The 24,559-nt window shown below is 40.3% G+C and overlaps 1 protein-coding gene across 4 annotated transcripts in view; it reads left to right on the top strand.

Moving 5' to 3' along the window:
* RTKN (rhotekin) overlaps nucleotides 1-24,559 on the top strand; it is a 1,021,076-nt gene that overhangs the window by 741,148 nt on the left and 255,369 nt on the right. For all 4 annotated transcript variants that reach the window (XM_044064015.1, XM_044064017.1, XM_044064016.1 and 1 more), the window contains exons 6-7: nucleotides 3,543-3,767; nucleotides 16,281-16,375. In XM_044064015.1, the coding sequence (XP_043919950.1) occupies nucleotides 3,543-3,767; nucleotides 16,281-16,375 (320 nt within the window). The remainder of the gene's footprint in view (nucleotides 1-3,542; nucleotides 3,768-16,280; nucleotides 16,376-24,559) is intronic.

Raw genomic sequence — 24,559 nt, 5'->3', positions numbered from 1 at the left:
TTTCTCAATTTTTACTGGGTTTTGCTAGGTTGGTTTTGTTAGGCAAAGTGCACCCCTTGTTTTCTGTTGTAATACTGGATCACATTACAATTTGGGAAGCAGTATGGTATTCTGTAGTCAGAGATGAGAAAGATAAGTTTAAAAAAGGGGATTGCATGTCTGCTTCTTGAATGTTAATGGGAATATGGTATGAATGACAGTCATAAGGAAATGTCATGACATCATGGTAAAATGAGTTCTAGTATAAAGTGTAGCTCGGTATGATGCAGTGAGATAGTATAAAATGTTAAAGAATACATTATTTACAAACAAGCTACACTCTGTGTAGGTTCATTGTAATGTATATATGAAATATTTCACAAAGGAGTAATATATATATTTTTCTAAGTGACTGTAAGTAAGTACAATTCATCTGTTGAAGTTGATGCATTACTAGAATTTTAAGAAGTTCAGATGAGCACAGCTGAAAATAGCCAGCCAACTGTTTTGTAGGAGGTAAACAGTACCAGGGTCTATATTATAAGAACAAAGTTTTACTACTTTGAACACCACATGGGCGACACCATATGAGCGAAGTTGTAAAACAACGAAACCAAAATAAAAAATGTAAAAACAAAAGAAAAACCTACCTGATCTCTCTGAGTAGGGAGGCAAGCCACCCTGCACCCCCCCCCCACTACTTAAATATACCAACTCCGAGATCGCACTACGTTGAAGTAAAGGGAAGAATTCCCTATGGCGATCTCCGTTAACATTTGCGAAGTTTTAAATATTCGACCATTTGGTGTCGCCTATATGGTCGTTCTTATAATATAGACCCCTAGTACCATACTAGTTTGTGTATGTATGCAGCACTTTTACTTTACTACAGAGTTCCAATTTTGTTCATTTTACTTTTTATCTGTTGTGTGATGTAGTGCACAAATTGTATCACTGATGAGTTTGTTGAGATATGACAAGATTTGTTTACTTCAGGCTACAAGTACCTTTCTGGTGGCATTTAGAGGAGCAGAATGGCTCTGCTCCAATTGGGCTTACTGTTGCCAGTTAGTAAACTCCCAAGATCTCTCAAAAATGAGTGCCTAATATTTCTAGGCAATGTGTTCCCTTGGGGCCTTCCAGTTTTCCCCACATATGTTATAATTGTTTAGGGTATTGTCAAGCTCTAAAATGTTCAATGCGCAACTAAAAAAAAATTACCAATGCACAACTAAAAAGTGTTGGTTGTGGTGCTTGCGGGTCATGTTGTCCCTTTACAAATACTACCGCTCCTAGCCTTATACTGTAGCTTTATGTTCATGATGAACAGTTCTTTCCAGTATACCAGTATAAAGTGATTTTTTTTTTTCATCTAGTCAATACTTTGCTCACATTTCATTTGCGTCCAGTACATTTATTGATATATTGCTGTAATCTAAAGTGACTTCTATTTGCTCAGCTGCATCTAAATTACTATTTATCAGTCTGGCTACATCAGTGCATTTCTAATTTCTTTCTTTCTTTAACTTTCAATGTGTTCAGTGAAATTCAGGTGTGGCCTTATCAGTAATCTACATACAGGTGACAGCACCCCGTACATGTTATCAGCTCTCCTCCCTATAATATTCCAGAGACCTATGTGTCTTACTCTTACTACATTAATTATATTTTAGAAGAGTTTGCAGTTAATAATTTATATACTTCTGTAAAGTCATACCTCAATGTGTATATATTCCATACCAATTATTTAATGATCTAGGTGATTTTCTCCTGACATCTTCTTTTGTTTTCCTATATTTTTTTTGTATAACTATTTAGATATCAAATGTACAAGTCATTTCCAAAGCAGGCAGGTTAATATTTATTTATTGTTTATCTATAAAAACTCTTAATCATCAGTTGCCATATGATATTTATAGTGCTTTAATAGTGCCATGTGAGACAGAATATAATATACTTAGAATTCTGTTAACTGAGCATATTGGGTAAGTGTGCTGCTTAAGACAATTGTGTAATTGTAGGGATTATTATTATTGTTATGTAATGTCTAATCAAATCAGCTCTTTTATTGATAGGTACCATCAGAGATGTTGTGTATAAAATGGTGTTAGTACAGATGTTAAAAACTCTCCCTACCAGATACCAGATTGAGTTGTTACAGGAACACAGTGTTTTCATCTATCTATCCATCTGTCTATGTATTTATCTATCTATCTCTCTATTTGTTTATCAGCAGGCTGCCACAGAAAGTTTGCTGACACTGTTGTGGTTGACAGTGCAGTATCACTTCATCCATCTGGACAGATTCACCCCCTTAATCTCACACTTAGCCAGAAATTCAGATTCAAATACTTAACCCAGCATACATTTATAGGATTATAGGATCATAGGAGATTACTAGGCTAATGGCCCTAGAGCCTTTATAAGCCTAACCATTCATGCCAAAATTCTCCCAAGAGTGCCTGTTTTTGCTGCAAGTGGCCCACGTTCATCAGATGTTCCTTATTTTGGCCAGAGGAGGGTAAATGGAGTGGTAGTTAGTCTTCTTTCTGCCCTTAGGGGAGGAGCTATGCTTTCCATGTCTGAGTATGGTGATTGATGGCTGAGACTTTGGAAAGCTCTAGTTTTCATAACAGACAGGTCTTGTGCAGTGAGAAATGTGGCTTAACACTTTGGTGTGTTTTGGTGAGAAGGAACACTGAACTGTAGAACACTGTGAGGTGGGAATCATGTTGGGAAGTAGTCAATGTGTTTTCTGTTTTGTGGTTGTAAAGCCCTGGAGTAGGGAGATTTGCTGAGGTTGGGGGGGGTGCTCAATGCCTTTAATTCTAAGAATGCTAGTTTAGTCCATCATAATGAATTGTTGTATACCTAAATGTAAGCTGGGGAAATTACTTTCCTTAGTTGTTCATTTGTTCTTGTTAATCTATCTTGTCCAGTTCGGTGAGCTTTTACCATGGCTTATTTACTTTATTTACATCACATGCATAGACAATGCTGAACTCAGAGCTCTGTGTTATGTGAGGTTCCGTCTTTTGGTTCTGTTATTTTTTCTCGTAATATCATATAGGCATATAACCTGACAAGAGTTTGTACCCAGGGAACTGGTGGATTTAATTGTGCATCTTAGTGCAGACAGCATGCTAAGTCCAAGTTGTTAACATAAATGTCAGGATTTTAGATTTCTCGAATTTTAATAAATGAGTTTGAAGTGAAATTCAGACCCTGCATTCATCTGATGGGGCAAATCTCTTTCTCCCCACTCTCTGTGTGGGAGGTCTCATCTTCCCAGCATATGACTCTTAGCGAGATCAGAGATGACTTGATGAAATTCCTCTGTGAAAAAACTGTTTTCATTGCCACGGATTATGTTATGCAAAAACATGAAAACATAATTGGTGGTAGAGAGTTCATATTTGGACTGATAAATTTTGCCTTCTGTTGAAACTTAGGACATAATGTTGGAAATACTGGTAGCTAGTGGGCCATTGCGTAGTTTTGCTTCAGAAGATGAATTGTGTAATGCTAAATGGATTTAGTATCTCTCTTTTGTTCTTTTGCAGCAATGATGCTTCTCCCGATTTCGAGATGAAGGTAGAGATTTACAGCTGCTGTACTGAGGATGACTTTGTTGTAGGTGGTACTCCAAAGAAGCTGGCCAGCAAATTGAGCAGCTCACTGGGACGTTCATCAGGACGCAAGGTGCGGTCAGCACTTGATGCAGCTGGAGGAAGTCCGGTTTCTAATGGTGGGAGCAGCCCTATCTTGCTTCCAAGTCCTACAGTCTGGTAAGTGGACAGAAACAAAATAATCTGATTTCCACCTTTCCATGTAATGAGCTGATTTGTAAGTAGGTATAAAAATTGTTTGAGACTTGACTCAGAGACAGGTCAGTCTTTAATAAATTTACGGCCAATATTTTAATGTGAACTTAAAATTCTATTACCTTTTATTTTTAGGTACTGCCCTTCACATGGAGGTACAGGTGGGGGGGGGGGGATTGTCCCCCTGCAAACAATGAAAATCTAACCACACAGAAACCACTGAAAAATCTTCACAAACTCAAACCACATTTTCAAAATTTTTGCAGTACAATGTTTTTGAGACATAACAAAGTGATGAAACAAACATTTTGCAAATGCTCACCCACTGGGGGGGGGGGACTTTGCTGAATGGCAAACCCAAAATAACTTAAGGACAGGGACTCTTCTAGCATCCCCCACACACTCTGTAACATAAGTATACCAACTCTGTGATTGCAGAATACTGGAGAAGGGGGAAATGTCCCTCTCTCTGGTGTTCAGCAGTCTCACAAAGACACCTGTCTTCCATGCATTCTTTTCAAAATGGCATTCAGCCAAAATGGGTATTCCCATCATAACTCGGAACCTCTTAGCACAAAAAATCTGGCCAAAGCCAAAATTAGTGGGGGGACAAAGCCCTAAGAAATAGGGACAAATTTTAAAAATTGCTCTTATAAACTTAGAAAATTACTAGAATAAAAGGTTTTATGTTACCAGGCATTGTTTGAAGGATAAAGTATGAAACTCAAATCCCTGTTGTTATTTAGTGAATTCAATCCTCACTGATTTGCCGCAAAAATCCAGAACTTCAAAAATTTTATGAGGAAAAGACTGAAAATATGAGGCACAAATGTGGACATTCTGCAAAAATCTGGACAGTTGAGAGGTATGAATATATAAACGTATACACACACTTCCTGTTTCCATAGTAGAACACCCCTTTTAGAGTGGAAAAAATTGTTTGAGATGTGACTCAGTAGACAGTTCAGTCTTCCAAAAAAAAAAAAAAAGGAAAAGAAACTTAAAAATCTCTTATCCCTTATTACACACACACACACACACACACACACACACACACACACACACACACACACACACACACACACACACACACACACATGGGTGTACCTGAAATGATCTAAACTGTAAGATAGACAGTAAAAAGATGTAAACTGAAAAATACTGACAAAATTGAAGTTATACTAGTGGGAGGGTTTATACCTTTTCTGTACTGTTGTCTGACCTTGGAGTTGGTAAATCTAATTAGCAGGGAGTGTAGGGGGCACAGAGGTGCATTCCCCCCTGAAAAGGTATTGAAAAGTGTATCCTATTCTAACCACACAGAAAGCCATTGAAAAATCTTGACAAAACTGAACCACATTTTTCAATGTTTTTTCAGGGTGACAAGCCTTCTGCACCCCCATTGGGGGCTGCTCCCCCCACATCCACTGCTAATTATATATACCAATACCGTTATTGCACAACAGTGGGGAAAAGGTATAAGCACTTCTTTAGTATAACTTAAATTTTTTCAGTGGTTTTAAGTTTAGATATTTTTCTGTCATCTTTTTTACTGTCAGTCTTTTTTTTAATGTCGATCTATGTTGTTTATATTATTTCAGGTAAACATATATATATATATATATATATATATATATAGATGGAGCTACTTTTGTTGAACAGCACTTTTATCGACATTTGTTTAGTTAACATAGTTAAAAGATTGGTCGATACTTGTTGACAAAAGTAGCACATTTGATGATTCTGGGGGGTTGGGGAATTTGCCCTTTCCCGAGAATTATGTGATCTCATAGGTTCATAGGTAGGTACTAGGCTATTGGCCCTGGGGCCTATACAAGCCCAGCCTAAAAGGTACCCTGGCTTTTGCCACCCAAAAAAATGATTTTCCTGTGCCACTGTCGAGCAGAGCCACAGAGGTGATCCCCTGGGTGAATTTCCTATTTCCCATCCAATTATCAAGATTTTTCTTGAAGAGTGCTAATGAGGAGCTTTGTTTGATATAGATAGGTAGTTTATTCCAGAGTATGGGAAGTCTCTGGGACAGGAATCTATCCCTCTGGCATGTTCTGTTTATTGTGGTGACAAGGTTTAGGTCCCTAGAGCGTGTAGCTTGGAGGGATTGGGATTTCTTTAAGTGGAGCATGTCCAACAGCTCTGGGTTTGATGTAGCTTTGTATGTTAGGCAGAGATCACCTCTGAGTAGGCGATATGCGACGGAGTAAAGCTGGATTTCTTTGAGACGGTCTGTGTAGGGCATCTGTTTGAGGCCGGTAATCCTCTTTGTGAGGTATTTCTGCAGCCTTTCCAGTTGTTGTAGATGTCTTGTGAGGTACATACCAAAAGGGGCATTGTACTCTATAATGGGTCTAATGAGTGATGAGTAGAGGGAACAATGACCTCTTTTTTTCTGGATGAGAAACCATTTGTGATGAGGTTTGTCAAGTAGAAGGATTTCCTGACTATTGTGGCGATGTGATTATCAAAGGAGAGACTACTGTCCACCTGTGTCCTAAGGTCTGTGTTAAGTATATTACCGCCTATGTTGCAGTTCATGGGTACAGAGTTTTTACCAAAGGGGATGACAATGCATTTTTTGGCATTGAGCTTGAGGCCATGGCTTTGACACCAGGCATCTGTCTCAATGAGGCCCTTTTGTAGGATGTCCACATCGTTAGGAGTTTTGATTATGGCTCCTCGTTTGCAGTCATCTGTGAACTTTGTTAGCCAAAGATCTTCTGTGTTAGCCGGTACTTCAGAGAAGTAGATACCAAACAGGAGAGGACCCAGGAGTGAACCCTGTGGTACTCCACTTGTCACTGGTCTGAAGTCGGATTTGGAGTTCAGAGTTAGAATATATAATTAGCATTTTAAGGTTTTTTGCATGTGCCAAGATTAATGCTTCATGCATGATTAGTAGTGTGTCGATGAGCATGAAGTCAGTCATTTGGTCTCAGCATTAATTACATCATGTCAACATTATTCACATTGTTAATAAGGAGAAATTAATTATAGGCACTAAACAGCCTATAATTGCAAAGTACCTTGCAAAGGTAAGGGAAAATAGCTCTTGTACTTTACAAAAAAGCACCTAGACAGGCATATCCAAGGGTCAGCTTCCGGTGATTTCTCCTGTCCTCCTGGTGAATATGGGCATTTTGAGGCAATGCAGCAACTGCCTCATGTACACAGACAACCCTCTCCTCCTACCACCCAACACTACAACCTGCAAGAGATGCACTTACATAGCCAAACTGGGAGCAAAGCTCTCACCAGCCAAGATTGTGCTAGACAATCAAGAGGAGAAAGTTAACACCTGCACTACACCTCAAGCAACACATAGCCCTTCAAAACCCACACCATCAACACCCACACATAGCAACACTAAACCCACATATGGGGAGGCCCTTAACATTAACCTGCCCAAGCAACAAGGACCTCTGAAGCTGAAACGCAAACAAACACCAGTCACAACCAAAGTGACACATAGCTCACAACACCAGTGTGCCACCCCAACAACAGCCCCTAAGGCAAGACAATGTACCCAACACTTTAGTCATAGGTGACTCTATAGTCAGGCACACTGATGTCCCACTCACCAGGTTGAACAAGGAGAAAATTACAGTCAGCTGCCTGTCGGCTGCCAGGATCCGCCACATAACACATGCACTCAAGTCATAAACAACAAGTACAAATACGACTCTGTCATTGTCCATGTTGGAGTGAATGACTTGAGACGTACCTCCCTGGACTACATGAAAAGAGACATGGAAGAGCTCTCAGATCATGTGGCCCAGGCAGGTATGACCCTAGCCTTGAGTAGCATCCTGCCTTTGCCCAGAATGATACCACAGTATAAGGACAAAATGATTGACTTTGCAATTGGCTAAGCTTCTGGTGTCATTCAAAGGGGATCCAGTATCTGTCTGCCTGGGATGACATGATCGACAAACAGCAATGCTTTGCCAGAGATGGTCTGCACCTGTCACCCCTGGGATTCAGGTTACTGGCTAAAGCTCTTGCCACCCCTATAATGCCTTTTTTTAGGCAAGGCTCAAAGAACAAAACCACCACCATAACAGATACAAGCATGCAAAATCTGAAGGTAATGCTACTCAATGCTAGAAGTCTAAACCTCAAAATGCACTCTCTTGAGACACTCCTAAAAATTGAGAACATCGATATCTGTGCAATAACTGAGACATGGTTCAAGGCACCAGAGAGCACCCCTGCAATACCAAGCTACAACTCTTACACAAACCAAGACCGAAACACTAAAGGTGGAGGAGTGTCCATATTCACCAAGGATATTCACACCTCCAGGCTAGTTGCCCAACACAATGCATATGAAATTCTCCAGGTGCAACTAACACTAGGTACGACTGCAATCCAAACTGTAGCTTGCTACAGATACCCCACTATGCCCCAAGATTCTCACTACACCTTTCTAAACATACTGGAAAATACTAAGATACAAACAAACACCCTAACACTGGGTGATTTCAACTATCCTGCCATTAACTGGGAAAACTACTTGGGTACCAACACCTTCATAAATTCCAACACCCTGGATCAACTAATCCATTATCCCACCAGGGGCTCCAATGTCCTAGACCTAGTCATTACCCACATGGGAGATAGATGCTCCACACCAGTGGTCACCCCCTCATTGGTCAGGTCTGACCATAAGCAAATCACCCTTGACAGCCACATCCCACCCCCCAGTAAGGAAACCTCTGTAAAAAAACTTCTCCAAAGCCAACTTCATGCTACTCAAGTCAAAAGCGACAAACTTCATGACACCCATGCAGACAGGAGCTGAAAGTTTGACTGCTGAATCCTACACTAAGGCACTGTATGAGCACATCCACTCGTGCATAAATTGTGCCATCCCAAATAGAACCAAGATGCTCTCCTCCAAAAAAAGGAAACCAATCTGGTGGTCCCCTGCCATAAACAAACTATACAACAGAAGAAAGAAACTGTTGCAGAAAAGAAGAAAATCCCAGGATGCAAAAAAACTTCCTTACCAGGCTCAGTAAGAAGTTGATATCCCTCATAAAATCCTCAAAAGCTAGTTACAAAAATAAAATTGCCAAAGATTCCAAAGGCAACCACAAGGCATTCTATAGTTATGTCAAGAATCTAAATGGCAATACTCAGATCTGCTCTGAGCTACAACAGAATGGCATTAAATATACTGATCCCAAGGATATTGCCAGTATCCTGGCAGATTGATTTAGTGCCAACTTCACCCCCCCCTCACCCCCCGAAGAGCCCATCTCAATACCAAAAGATTACCAAATTCTGGTAATCATGGCCACACAGGTAGAAACCGCAGTCTCCAAAGCTAAGAGTACAGCATCCATGGGACCAGATGACATCCCGGGCTGTGTACTACATGAACTACAAAATGAACTGGCACCTCACCTAAGTGTCATGTTTAATCATAGCCTCACCTCAGGCCTTGTGCCCACTGAGTGGCGCAGAGCTACACTTATCCCACTCCACAAGGGGGGATCCACCTTGGATCCCGGGAACTACCGTCCCATCAGTCTGACGAGCCTGATCTGCAAGGACATGGAACGCATTATCATGGAACTTCTAAACAAAGACATTGTCAACCTTTAAACACTAGACCCCACCCAGTTTGGGTTTGTGAAGGGCCGATCTTGTCTCCTGACCCTGACTGACTTCTTCGAATCAGTCTCCAGAGCTGTGGATGAGGGTAAGGCAGTTCACACAACCTATCTGGACCTCACCAAGGCCTTCGACACCATCCCCCACTCTGAAATCACAGATAAACTTACTAAGCTGGGCATAAATCCCTACGTCACTCAATGGGTTGCCAAGTGGCTTACTGACAGAACCCAGACTGTAATAGTAGCCGACTCCAAATCCAGCTCCAGACAAGTGACAAGCGGAGTACCTCAGGGTTCAGTCCTGGGACTGCTCTTGTTTGGCATCTACTTCTCTGAAGCACAGGCCAACACTAAGGGACTTTGGCTAACATAGTTCGCAGATGACTGCAAACTGGGAGCCATTATTGAATCCCCAAATGATGTGGATATTCTACAAAAGGGCCTTACAGAAACAGATGCTTGGTGCCAGAGCAATGGGCCCAAGCTTAATTCCAAGAAATGTATAGTTATCTGCTTTGGGAAAAACCATGTACCCATGAATTACCACATAGGTGGCAGGACACTAAACACCGAAAATGTGATGAGAGACTTAGGGACACAGGTGGACAGTGGTCTCATCTTCGATAACCACATTGCCACAACAGTCAGAAAATCCTTCTATGTGGCACACCTCATTACTAAGGGCTTTTCATCCAGAAAAAAGGAGGTCATTGTCCCACTGTACTCATCCCTCTTTAAACCCATTATAGAGTACAACGCCCCATTTGGTATGTACCTTACAAGACATCTGCAACAGCTGGAAGGGCCGCAGAAATACCTCACTAAAAGAATCACAGGCCTAAAGCAGATGCCATATGCTGACCATCTAACAAAAACTCCAGCTATACTCTGTGGCATATCGTCTACTCAGAGGTGATCTCTGCTTAACATAAAAGGCCATGTCAAACCCTGAGCTGTTGGACATGCTCCACTTAAAGAAATCCCAATCCCTCAGAACCACATGCTCCAGGGATCTACACCTTGTCATCACAATGAACAAAACATGCTGGAGGGATAGGTTCCTGACCCAGAGACTCCCCAGACTCTGGAATAGACTGCCCTTACATGTCAAGCAGAGCGCCTTCTCCTTCTTGGCCCTCTTCGAAAGGAACCTTGACAATTGGATGGGAGATAGGAAATTCACCCCAGGGATCACGTCAGTCACCCTGCTAGACAGGGGTCCAGGGAAGTAAATACTATGGGAAGAAATATCCAGGGAATTGTTATGTCTAGGCTTGTATAGACCCTAGGGCCGATAGCCTAGTACCAACCTATGAACCTATGATATTAATGCCATTCGATAAAAGTAAGTAAATCCATAAATATATATATATATATATATATATATATATGTATATATATATATATATATATATATATATATATATATATATGTATATATATGGGTCTACTTGATATGGCCGACATTTCAGAATGTCGAAAACCATGTGGCCGAGACCATATGATCGACATTCAAAATGTCGACCATACTAAAATAAAAAAAAAAATAAAAACACAACAAAATCTTACCTTCACACTGCAAGCGGGGGGGGGCTATGCCCACCTACAACCATCGTGGGGGGTCCACTCCATCACCCAGCAGAACTTAAATATGCCAACTCTGAAATCGCAGTACAGTGTGGAAGATGGAAATCTGTCCATTCTGCACTGCTTGCAGATGCCAATTCCACATGGCATCATATGGTCTCAGCCGTATGGTCTTCGACATTCTGAAATGTCGGCCATGTGAAGGGGACCCCTATATATATATATATATATATATATATATATATATATATATATATGTGTGTGTGTTTCACCGAAACATGTAAACCATCAAATCCACTTTCCTGAAAGTGCATTTATCAAAAATGCACTTTTGCAAAAATAACAAAAAAAAAAATAAAAAAAAAAACAAAAAGACTATTCACATTTATGCAGGGGGACAGGCCCGTCTGCACCCTCACAGCCCCCCCCCACAACCCCCTACTTTAATATTCTCACTTCGAGATCGCACTACAGTGGGGAAAAGGGAATATTCCCTTATCCCCACTGTACCCCGATCTAAGCAACAGTTTGTTTAGTTATACAATCTACACCACATGTTGATGTACAACTAAACCTATATGCAAACAACTATTTGCTTACTTAGCTTCTGGCAAAAGTGCATATTCAGTAAATGCACTTTTGCGAAAGTGTGTTCGGTGGTTTACGTTTCGGTGAAACGTGTGTTACATTGAGTCCACGATCCATATATATATATATATATATATATATATATATATATATATATATATATATATATATATATATATATACACAAACACAAATATACTTTCTATTTCAGTAATAGAACACCCCCTTTAGAGCAGCGTCAGGACCTCTGGATACATTTGTGAGCCCCATTTTCATTAGAAACATTGAAATTCTGAAGTGTTCCAAATGAAGTTATGCGGTCTTAGGGAATTTTAGCAACTTTCTAGCTATCATAGATAGGTCTGTTGTAACAACATAGTCTTTTTACGAGCGTGCTTCCCACTTCTGTCAGCAAGGTGAACAACCGCATTCTCAGTAAGTACTGACCACATTTTAGCATGTAAGCTCATTTCAAACTGTCTTATCATGGAGACTCGAATGTTATTCCTTAGCCAGCATCTTACTTATTTATGATTTTTTTCCCTCAAAATCTTGGGTTTGCAGAGTTGCAGTGTCATATTTGGCATTTCACTGTGTCATCTTCTGATAGTGGTGGTACAATTCTGGAATTCCCATTACACTTCTGAACTGTCCAGATTTTCACAGAATGTTCAGTTTTTAGCCTCATATTTTTGTTTTTTTCTTCATAACATTTGTGATTTTCTGGCAAACCACTGGATATTGAAGTGTACTGGATATTGAAGTGACCAAATAATAACATACATTTGAGTTTTAGACTCCATGTCCTTCACAAAGTGTATGCTCATACAAAACCTAGTATTCTAGCAACTTTCTAAGTTTTTTTAAGAACAATATTTAAAATCTCTCTCTATTGTTGGGCCTTTATTCCACTATTATTTTTGGTTCTGCCCAGTTTTCTTGCCTCAATAATTAGGGTTTATCAAGTATTTAATAAATATATATTACTGCAAAAGTTAAAAGACAGTTTGGAAAAGGGAAATCACCATTGTTACAGTTAAAATACTGGTGCGATATGTAACAGAACTTCATGTCATCAACACTGCATGCATTTCACAGTACAACACATTGAAAAAGATCAGCATAGGTACTGTGATGCTCATATGTTGAGATCAGGAAGGCTTATTTTATTTTTATGTCTTTTTATGTCTTGTAGTACTCTCTACATTTATGCTACTGTAGCTATTTTGATTTTAAAATATTCCCCTGCAGGACCCATTTTTGCACTTGTTTTTAAGTGACATTTACCACAAGTTCAACATTTTGATATTTCATTTTTTAGCTCAGTGTTAAGGTTTCAGAATATCTACTTTTAGGCACCCTTCATACGTAGATATGAATATTACTGCATAATCAGGCCTGATCACATTCCCTGTTGATTCGTTGTATGCCATGCATTTTTCAGTCATTTAAATTGCTAGTGCTGCCATGAGACAGACCTCTTCCCTTCTGTCAGGATAAGCAAGCTGGCATCAGTGCTTTATTCCTATCCTCTGCCACCTACTTCCACCAGTGCACAAGCTGCAAATGAATCTGGGGTTGTATGTGTAACAGAGCTTCCTTCCTCTGTGCCATGGAGCCAAAACAGAAAGATGCCGGTTAATGATTTGTGTGTCTTTGGCTGTTGTAATGTTTGAAAATGCTTAGTAGGGGGTCTTAGGTATATAAAGAACAGAGTGTGTAGATGAAGACAGCCACTTACTGAGGTTTTAAGGAGAGTTGTTCTGGTAAAGACACTGTTTGGTATTTTAAAATACATGAGCATCATTTACCAAAGAGGCAAAGGACACCACCAGATGTCCATTTTTTGATTGCTTGTTTGGTGGCCAGCGTTGTCTTCTATCAAAATTTTAGCTGTAAAAGCTGCACAGAGCCCATGCATATATGCATAAATACATTCTGTCATATGCATTACTTAGCATATCTAACAGAAGAATAACTATATTTCAAATACAGCACTTCCTTCTCTAGTTAGGACTGTATTTTATTCTATACAAAGTGATCACTAAGTTGCCACATATAAATAAGATATCACTTAAACGTTTTTCCATTTCTGTTAGAATTCTAAGGTATGTCAGTATGCAGTATGTTGGGTTTGGATAAAATCTCTAGATATTAACCCTTATAATGTATTGAACATCATATTTTAAGGTTTTTGATTTTAGTCAAAATTCATATAGCAATGTGTTTTTAGCTCTTCTATCTTTCCCTTCAATTAGGGTCATAAACCATTTGAGTTTCTGTGGCTTCAGAACTATTTTGCTGTGTAACAATATTCACTGCTGCATTTATTTCCTTCCACTTTGGCCACAAACCTTTGCAGAGTCAAAGTTCTGTTACTCTGTAGTTCCCGAATGCAGCTTGAAACAGGAATGTCAAGAAACATTTGATGATCGGGAAAGTCTGTATGGACACTGCCCATTTTCAATGATGTCTCTGAAAGAAAAGTTCCAGAAAGTGTAGTTAGAGAGGCTTAAATGTAATGTATGTCAAACATAGTTATAAATCAGATAATGAACATATGCAATTTACTATGAAAATATAACATGAATCAATATAGAAACAGACTGTAGAAAGATTAGACGAGGATGAGATAATGTATTTTGTGACTTGAGGTGCATTTAATTATACAATAAAAGATCATTACTATTCATAAATGAACACACTGATTGACAGCTCAGTCAGAATGCCTGTTGTAAATTGAACATATACCAATAGAAAAAAGTCCAGCCTCTGAGCAGCCGGACTTGCTGTTGCCATATGCGAAGGGACAGAGCAAAATATAAAAAAAAAAGATGCATGTTCTGCAAAACTAAACACATAGAAACCTACTTGATTTTACTTGTATAGTTGCATTGTCTTTTGTAAATCGATATTCTTTTTTAATAGTTAAAATAAAAACAGCAGCACAGATTCTGTTTTCTCCATTGCTTGTCCTGCATGATATGCTATACAAGCATGGGAATGTAAGTCCCATATGCATGCACAGAACATCAGTATAGCAAAGACAATGCGGAAGAATGAAGTGCCCTTATATAAATACATTATTTAAGAAAGGTAAGCAATTTCTTTCTTAAATAATCATAGATATGTACTAGGCCAGCTGCCCTTGTAGGCCAATTTAAGCCTAGCCAACTTCCCTTTCAAAATAATAAAACCTTGTGTCTGTGAGGTAAATGCCTTAACTATTGTACCAGCCCCCAACTATGTGATTGTATAATAGCAATAATCCACTCCTGTTTGTGGGTATGTCAGGATTTACCCACAGCTGACTTTGTTTAATCATTCGGGCTTTGCCCTTGTGATCAAACCACACTAGCCATGGGTGAATCCTGATATAACCATGTACAGTCATGGATTATTGCTTAAAGATGAAATAACTGCAAAAATACAAACTGAAACACACCTGAGCAACTTTGAAGGCAAGTTACACCAAGATGCACTTTCTCTAAGAGAAAAAAATCTTAAATTTTAGACTGAGCTCAAAAACAAATGCTAGCCTATGCCAGGCTTAAGTTAACTGAGTAGAAAATTCATTGCAAACAGAGGAAGATCCCATCAACCGTCAAGGAATGTATAATTCAATCAATTTTTATAGCATAAAAAATTACTAAGATTTAGAATGAAAATTTGCACTTATGCCATGTACCGGTAGAAACCCAGAGAAAATGTCTGACAGCTGGCACAGAGGGGTAATGCTGTGAGATGTACTTCCTCTGGCACATGGTTTGATTCTCTTATATCTCATTTGTCTACTGTATGACCTTGAGCAAATTACAAGTATCAAATGAATCCACATGAAGAAAGTAGGGTAGGGTACTGAATGTGGCATTTCCTACTCCATAGAGAAGGAGAAGATTGTTAAAAACAAAGATAAAAATGTCAATAAACAAATTTCATACGGACTTAATTCCATGAAAAGTGATTCCATAAACTGGACGTTAAAAATGCTGTATCCTGTTATAACAAATTGCATACTTAAAATAGAGTGAAGGGAAATGATATCATTTAGGCCTGTTTGATTAATGACATTCAACCTGCATTGCCATAAAAGTTCATGGAAAGTGGGGGTTGAACTATATTATATTTATATATTATATTTATATATTATATACATTGTTTATATGTATTGTCTTTTCCATTGTTGTTGGTCGAGTTATCTCCCTACATTTTGCCTGTTAGTCCAGTAGTTTCTGGCTGGGTCTTTATACGACATGTGTGTTTTGGGCATTCATAATGTGCAAGAACACCTGTGCAGTACCATTATTTTATACATCCCTGAATCAGTCTACCAGTTTGGATTCCTTTATTTGCATATTCCATGTGCCTCATTTGTTTAGGATTCCTCATTATTATGTCTCTGTACACTCATTTGCATACACAGTATACTTTGTCATGCAGTTTGTTTCTTTGAATAGACAATATCCTACACATGACTGCTACCTATGCTGTTTTGCACTATATGCTTTACTCTGAATCCAAGCCATTCTGTTGTGGTCATTTTTATTATTTATGTTTGGCTGCATTTACTTTTTATTCCTTTTATTTAACTGGTTGAATGCTTGTTAACAGGCTGTTTTGTATATGCTGAAAGTTGATTGTCCTTTCTGTAACTCTTTTTCAGTGGCCCCAAGTACCATTTACTTGCCTACATGACGGTTACACTTTCAAGTGTACAAGACAGTTTTCGTACACATGATCTCACAATCTTAGGAAATGGTAAGTATTCTTTTTTTTTTCTCCTAAGGTATATATGTTATAAAAAAATGACTGGAATACTTTTGATCCTTTGACCACATGAAAGGCGCTTACCACTGCAGTTTGAAAAACGAACCCACTAAAATTCTACATCTTAAACCATGTTGTTTTATTTGAACTAGAACTGTGTTCCACATTGCATTTCCATTTTATTTTGGGAGGCTGAACTGCAGGGGATGTCCTTCATATTTGTGCATCTCTGTCCATTTGGAACAGATGGGACCATGGTAACAACATGGATTCAATCTGTAACATCCAGACCCAGGAAGTTTTACTAGTGGTATAAGATATTTCGTAGCCACAATGATTTCAGTGGCAGCATTAAGGATTTAAGGAATTGTATAACAACTTGCATACATTTAACAGAGTATAGCCTACTCAGGTATACAGGCCGTTAAATGCTTTCAAACGGCATACTTTTTCATGACTTAAGAAGAAAACTGAATTGCTAGGCTTAAGCAAAAATAAGGAATTCAGCCAGCTAGTGGGATTCTAAACACTGGAAGTTAATGAGGGCTGGCAAAGCTCTGTGCCATATTCCAGAATGGGAAATCAGGCTCACTGGGCTACAACACTTACATTTTAAACTGTTATTGAATGACAGTGTAAAAAGTTCTAGCAATGGAGTAGCCCATTGAAGTAAATCGCTATGTGGAGTAGTGAAGTGCTCCGCTTGTAATTAGGCATGAGATGGGTGACAGCCATAATATCTGCAATATCAGGTCTGACATAAAGGTGACATTGGTCTCAGACAGAAGGAGTAAGGAATGGGGGAGGGGACATGCCGGATGTGGACAGTGCCACAGTTGCAGCTTGCTCATCTAGTTCACTGTGCCATTCCCTGACCTGATCTGGGGCCTCTCAATTCTATGCTGATGAGGAAAAAAAATTCTGTTCCCCAATCTGGTGTTCCTCACCTAATGAGCAAGTCCAGTCCATTCTTCCCAATCTGCATCCTTCATCTGCGAGATGAGAAGCAAAAATAAAAAAAAAAAAGAAAGGTCCATTCTCCCACTCTGATCTGGCACTCCTCACTCCATGACAAGCCAGGTGTGTTTCTTTATACCTCAACTCTAAGATGAACAGCAAAAAAAAAAAAAAAAACAGAAATTGTAGCAAATCACTTGCTTCATTTGTAGCATGAAGCTTGCTACAACTTGTACAACACATGAAGTGATGAAGTGATTTGGTCTTGACTGGAAAAGCAGTATCAGCATTCATTTCTGTACTGAAATTCAGAAATGCTAGTATGGAAATAAATGCAGGTACTGCTGTACCAATTGATTGGTATCTGCCAATCTCACCCCTTACACACAACACCCAGGATGGCTGCCTCCTTTGCCCCACCCTAGCTGTTTCTCTGACTGTGCACATGTGCAGCAGACAGTTTAGTTTAGGAGCTGCCTTCCTCATACACAAGGAATGGTGCCAAACTTCTTATTGTTTATAAGTTCAAAATGTGATTTTAGTAATGTGGCACCACAGCATGCCTTCCTTGTGTATTTGCAGTGTAACACTGTATGCATAACAAAGTTTTACCTGTCATGGGTATAGTGTTACAACTACCATACAGTTGGCCCTGTGGTATTGGCAAGCTATGTGGAGTGTCAGCTCCACCTGTATGTCAATACTAGTATTGCAAGTGGGCTATATGTAGTATGTGTCCTTACACATGGGTGGAGCTGTGGGGACTGTAAACCAGTTATTTTCTGCAGCTGTGCTGCATATCTGACAGTTGTTGGATTAGACCAAGAAGGTGATTTTCATTCCCGTGGTTCTTAGTTTTAATTTTTTCTGCTTTTATGTTACAGCACTCTGTGCATGTTCAAGCATCCTTGAGCTTTTGTATGTGCTCCCCACATTCATGCATTTTAAGAGTCTGATTTTACAGCAGTGGTTAGGATACACCAAAACAACCATGTGATTGAAAAAAAAAGGATTACTTTGCACTGCATTACATTAGATTACATTATCTCGATGGTAGATCAATAGAATATATTAGCTTGATAGCAGATAAAGACATTAAGTCTATCTTGTCTGTGCTTTTTGTGTATTTAACTTTCTACAACCTTCTATCACTAACTTTTCCCTTATTATTTCTCCACAACTCCCATTCACTCCTGAATACCTCTGTGGATTCCCTCTTCATCATCTGTTGTAGTAGTCCTTTCCATAGGTTCACAAATCTGTCTGTGAAGAATAATTTCAAAGCAGGTGGAGTATTTTAGCTTTGTTGCCTAACAGCAAGAGGTTCCCGGTTCGATTTTCGGCTGGAGTGCCTTCAGTGCAGAGTCTGCCTGTCCTCCTTGTGTTCACATGGGCTTCCTCCCACATTCCAAAGACATGCAGTAGGTGGATTAGACTCTATAAACTGGTAATAGGTGTGAGTGTATATGTGTGTGTGTGGTATAGAAAAAGAACTGTGGCATGGCTAGCCACGCAGTGGTGTAAACTTTGGCTATAGATGATTGTCAATTTTAAAGTGACACCCTAACCCCATGTGCTAAAATGGGAAACAAGGGGTTGTGGATGGATGGATGGATGGATGGATGGATGGATGGATGGATGGATGGAGTAGTTTAGTCTCTATAATATGTTGCATATCTCATAGGTTGGTACTAGGCTATCTGCCCAAAGGCATTTATAAGCCTAGCCAGAATGTGTTGGCTTTCACCGCCCCCTTAGATTAGTTCCCTGTGCCTCTGTCCAGCAGAGCCATTGAAGTGATCCCTGGGGTAAACTTTCTGTTTCCCATCCACTCGTCAAGGTTTCTCTTGAAGAGGGTTAGCGAGCAGCTCTGCCTAATGTAGATTGGAATCTTGTTCCAGAGCACGGGAAGTCTCTGGGACAGGAATCTATTCCTCCAGCACGTCCTATTTATTGTTGTGGTGAGGTTTAGATCCCTGGAGCGTGTGGCTTGGAGGGATATGGTTTTCTTTAGGTGGAGCACATCCATGAATTCTGGGTTGGACATTACCTCGTATGTCAGGCAGAGATCACCTCTGAGTAGGCGGTATGCAACCAAGTACAGCTGGAGTTTCTTCAGTCGAGCTGCATAGGGCATCTGCCTGAGGCCAGTGATCCTCTCTGTGAGGTACTTCTGTGGTCTTTCCAGTTGTTGCAGGTGTCTTGTAAGGTACATCTCAAATGGGGCATTGTACTCTATGATGGGTCTGATGAGTGATGCATAGAGGGGCCCAAATATCCTCTTTCAATCTGGATGCAAACCCTTTTGTGAGTAGGTGGGCCACATAGAAGGATTTTCTAACCACTTTGGCAATGTGATTATCAAAGGAGAGGTTACTATCTACTTGGGTCCCCAGATCCATTATTACATCGTCTGTATTTAGGGGGCTACCACCTATGTGGTAGTTTCTGGGTACTTTGTTTTTTCCAAAGGGGATGACTATTCACTTTTTGGCATTTAGCTTGAGGCCATGGTTTTGACATCAGGTATCTGTCTCAGTGAGACCCTTTTGGAGGATGTCTGTGTCAGCCAGAGAGTCAATTATAGCCCCTAGTTTGCAATCATCTATGAACATGGTCAGCCATAGTCCTCCTGTGCATGCCTGTATCTCTGAAAAGTATATGCCGAACAGGAGGGGTCCTAAGACTGAGCCCTGGGAAATGCCAGTTGTAACCTGTTTAGAGTCAGACCTAGCTCCCTCAACTCTTACCATGTGGGTTCAGTCCGTGAGCCAGTTGGCAACCCATCTCGCAACGTAGGGGTTTATGTTCAGACTGGTGAACTTGTCTATAATACCTGAGAGGGGAATGGTGTCGAAGGCCTTTGCGAAGTCTAGGTAGGCTGTGTGGACCACCTTTCCCTCGTCTATAGCCTTGGTAACTGTCTCAAAGAAGTCCACCAGGTTTAGGAGGCATTATCTGCCCTTAACAAAGCCGAACTGGGTAGGGTCCAGTTTTTGGAGGTTTCCAATGTCTCTGTTAATGAGATCCATGACGATGCATTCCATAGCTTTGCAAACCAAGCTAGTCAGGCTTATAGGGCAATAGTTCCTGGGGTCCATTGTGGCTCCACCTTTGTGGAGTGGAATAATCATTGCTGTGTGCCACTCTGTGGGCATGTAGCCTGTGGAGAGGCTAAGTTTAAACAATGTGTTTAGGTGAGGGGTTAGTTCATCTTTGAGCTCATGTAGGACGCAGCCTGGGAGACCATCTGGTCCCATTGATGCTGTGTTTTTGGCTTTGGAGAGGGCTGTTTTAACCTGAGTGTCTGTGATTTCAGGGGCACTACATTCTTCTGGTATAGTTATGGGCCCTTTTGGGGGTGAGAGGGGGGTGAAGTTTGCACTGAACCTGTCTGACAGGATGTTGGCTATATCGGTCGGTTCAGTATATTTTGTGCCATTCTGCACTAACTCCAAGCAGATCTGAGAATTGCCACTTAGATTCTTGACATAGCTAAATAATGCCTTGTGGTTATCTTTGGAGTCAATAGCAATTTTTCTTTCGAAGCTTGCCTGGGATGATTTTATGAGGGAATGTAGTTTTTTGCTGATACTGATCAGGGATGTCTTCCCTTCTTGGGATTTTACTCTTTTCTGTACTAGTTTCCTCCTTCTATTGTATATCTTGTTTATGGCAGGAGTCCACCAGACTGGTTTTCTTTTCTTGGAGGAGTGAGTCTTGATTTTGTTTGGGATAGCATGATCCATGCATTCTTGTAGGTTCCCGGGGAGTGCATTAGTAAAGGATTTTGCAGCTTAGACAGCGTTATCTTTTAGCATGGGGGGCTTTGAAACTTCCCACTTCGGTCTTAAGTAACGTGAAGTTTGCTTTTGAAAAGTTTTTCATGGTGTTTTTTTTGACCAAGGGTGGTGGCAGAATGTGGATATCCAGAGTGATTAGTTTATGGTCATATCTAAAGAGCGAGGGGTTGACCTCTAGTGTGGAACACCGGTCGCCCATGTTGGTGATGACTAGGTCCAATATGTTGTCACCTCTGGTAGGGGTGTTGACCAGTTGATCCAGGGTGTTTGAGTTTATAAATTCTAGGAAATGTTGGGCAAGGGAGTTTGTACTTGAGTAGTTCTCCCAGTTAATGTTTGGGTAATTGAAATCATCCAATATCAGGGTGTTTGGTAGGACCTTTATGTTTCCCAGTGTTTCCAGGAATGCGGAGTGGGGGTCCTGGGACATAGTGGGTGATCTGTAGCAAACTATAATTTAAATAGCAGTTTTGCCCATTGTTAGTTGCACGTGGATGATCTCTGAAGCATCTTGCTGAGTCACTAACCTGGAAGTGTGGGTATCCTTGATGAATATGGATACTCCCCCGCCTTTTGTATTTCGGTCCGGGATTTGTGGCCAAAATATATGGTATGTGTTGTAGCCTGGTAGTGCTGGGGTGCTCTCTGGAGCCTTAAACCAGGTTTCTGTTACTGCACATATATCGATTTTCTCCATACTGAGGAGTGCCTCGAGTGCATGCATTTTGAGGTTTAGACTTCTGGCATTGAGTAGCATTACCCTCAGTTTTTTGTTACTTGTGCTATTTATGGCGGTGGGTTTGTCTTTTGAGCCTTGCCTAAAAAAGGCACTATGGAGGTGGCAAGAGCCATGGCCAGTATTCAAAAGCCTAAGGGTGACAGGTGCAAGCCGTCTTTAGCGAAGCAGCATGGCTTGTTGAGCATATCATCCCAGGCTGACAGACACTGGATCCCCTTTGAGTGACACCAGAAGCTTAGCCAATTGTTGAAATTAATAATTTCTTCTCTATACCGTGATATCATTCTTGGTGAGGGCAGGATGCTACTCAGGGTCAGGGTCATACCGGCCTGGGCTACGTGATCAGAGAGCTCCTCCATGTCTCTTTTCATGTAGTCCAGGGAGGTATGGCTCAGGCCATTCACACCAGCATGAACAATGACAGAATCATACTTCTAATTGTTCTGGAGTGACCTGAGTGCTTGTGTTATGTGGTGGATCCTTGCACCCAACAGGCAGCTAACAGTAACCTTCTCCTTGTTCAGCCTAGTGAGTGGGACGTCAGTGTGCCTGACTATAGAGTCACCTATTACTAGTGTGTTGGGTATGTTATTTTGCCTTAAGGGCTGTGATTGCATGGCACACTGGTTTTGTGAAGTATGTGTTTCATGGTTTGTGTTGGGGGGTGGAGGTTGCTTGGATGTCTGCTTTGGAGGTCTCTGTGTCTTTTGCAGATTTTTATTTAGAGCCCTTGAGTATGTTTTCATGTATTTATGTGTTTTTTTTGCTGGTGCTGGTTTCATAGTTCTATGTGAGACTGGTGGTGTGATGCAAGTAATTCCCTTCTCCTCTTGACTGCCTAGTCCAGTCTTGGGTTGAGAGAACGTAACCTCCAGTTTGGCTGTATAATTGCATGTCTTGCATGTATTAGTGTTTGGTGGAAGGAGGAGAGGGTTGTCTTTGTACATGAGGCAATTGTAACAATGCCTCAAAATGCCCAGATTCACCAGTTGGGCCAGAGAGTACACCTGAAACTGCCCTTTAGACATGCCTGGATAGGTACAGTGAACTATTTTACTGATTGGCTGGTAAGGTCGAATAGAGAGCCTTGTCCTTCTCTACAGTATAGGGGGGGTCTAGTGCTAAGGTTTATTAGTGCTTGCTATGAGTTTTGAGCAAGTGCCAGGATGAGAAGTGAATGGTTTGAGTGCTTAAGTTGAAAGTTTGTTTGCCTCTGAACTATGTTTTTTTTATATGCTGCTGTTGTTTTTTTTTTTCCCAAGATGTGATGTATCTTTATATTGTATTTAGAACTCAACTATCTTCCTTTTTTTGCATTAACAATGTTCATATGTCTGTTATGTACTTGGAGCTTTTCTCCCCGGGCCTCCGCTGAAAATGGACATGTATCCAGTCGGACTCTCCCGGTTAACAAATGTAAAATAAAATAAATAAATAAAATAAATAAGTTTGTCTAGTTCCAAGGGAAAAATTGAAGAGTAGACTTTGTGGAGCCAGGAATAGTTATACCCAAGCTAACCTGCGCTTCCCAGCACGCAAAACTGTGCAAATGTGGGTTTTATAGCAGGGAAATGAAAGTGATAGAAATTAGCCCAAAATGGCCAATAAACTACAACTTTCTGGGCTGAAACCACTCCTCCAGGGACAGATAGGCTGCTCAAAGCTCCCTCTCTCACAGTGAACAGAGAAACTTCCTTCTATCCACGTAAGGTATGGGCAAACACAGAAACTTGTAACACAGCCCTGAATTCAACACTAACCTGAAAACTGGACTATACTAGCTTAGAAAGGTGGGAAAACAAGCATATGTTTTTATTTTTTTTTTTTTTTTTTTCAGAAAATAAAGCAGATACAATCAAAAAAACTCTTTAAATGCACAGAAATGGCTATCACACTTGAGTGTGTAGCCTACAACATTTAAACAGGTAATTTAAACACAAAAATGACTTTGTTAAAGTGCAGGCAGTAAAATAAGTACAATATGTAGCTGAAACAAGCTTTTTAAATCACAGAAACTGTAGAAAATCAGCATTTTAGGTGGAATTAGATAAAGGCAGCAAGAAAATGCAGAAAAATGATACTTAATCACTCCAAAGTCTCTCTTTTGTCTCTCTGCTGCTGTAGAACTCTGCAGGGCACCAGGCAAGAGCTTGCTGAGCTGTATACTAGTGCAAAAACCTTGCAAATGTGGGTTTTACAGCAGGGAAATGAAAGAGATAGAAACTAGCTCAAAATGGCCAAGTAAACTACTAATTTCTGGACTGAAACCACTCTTCCAGGGGCTGATAGGCTGCTCAAAGCTTCCTCTCTCACAATGAACAGAGAAACTTCCTTCTATCCAAGTAAGGTATGGGCAAACACAGAAACTCATCCTTTCCACATTGCCCTTTCTGTTCTGCATGACCCCTTCACTTCTCCCTAACATATTATTGTGCATCATCATCATATTCCCCTATCTCTTCTAGTCTGTAAAGAAAAGTGTTCTAGTTAGTCTAATCACTGGCCATAACTTTCCCCCTCCACCTCACATAGCTTTGTGGTAAATTTATCAAGAGTCCTACCAGCAGCTGATGTTCCTTCTTTCCTAGTCTGGACTCCAGAAGTGCATATGAGGTTCAGGATGTGGCCTGAGCAAGAACATATGTCGTGAAAGTTTTACTTTCTTTGCTTCTGGAG

This window comes from Protopterus annectens, chromosome 2.part2 (genome assembly GCF_019279795.1).
Source record: "Protopterus annectens isolate FY-2018-M chromosome 2.part2, PAN1.0, whole genome shotgun sequence".
NCBI lineage: Eukaryota > Metazoa > Chordata > Ceratodontiformes > Protopteridae > Protopterus > Protopterus annectens.
The sequence above is the reverse complement of the archived record's forward strand: the minus strand, read 5'-3'. Positions and strand labels throughout refer to the sequence as shown.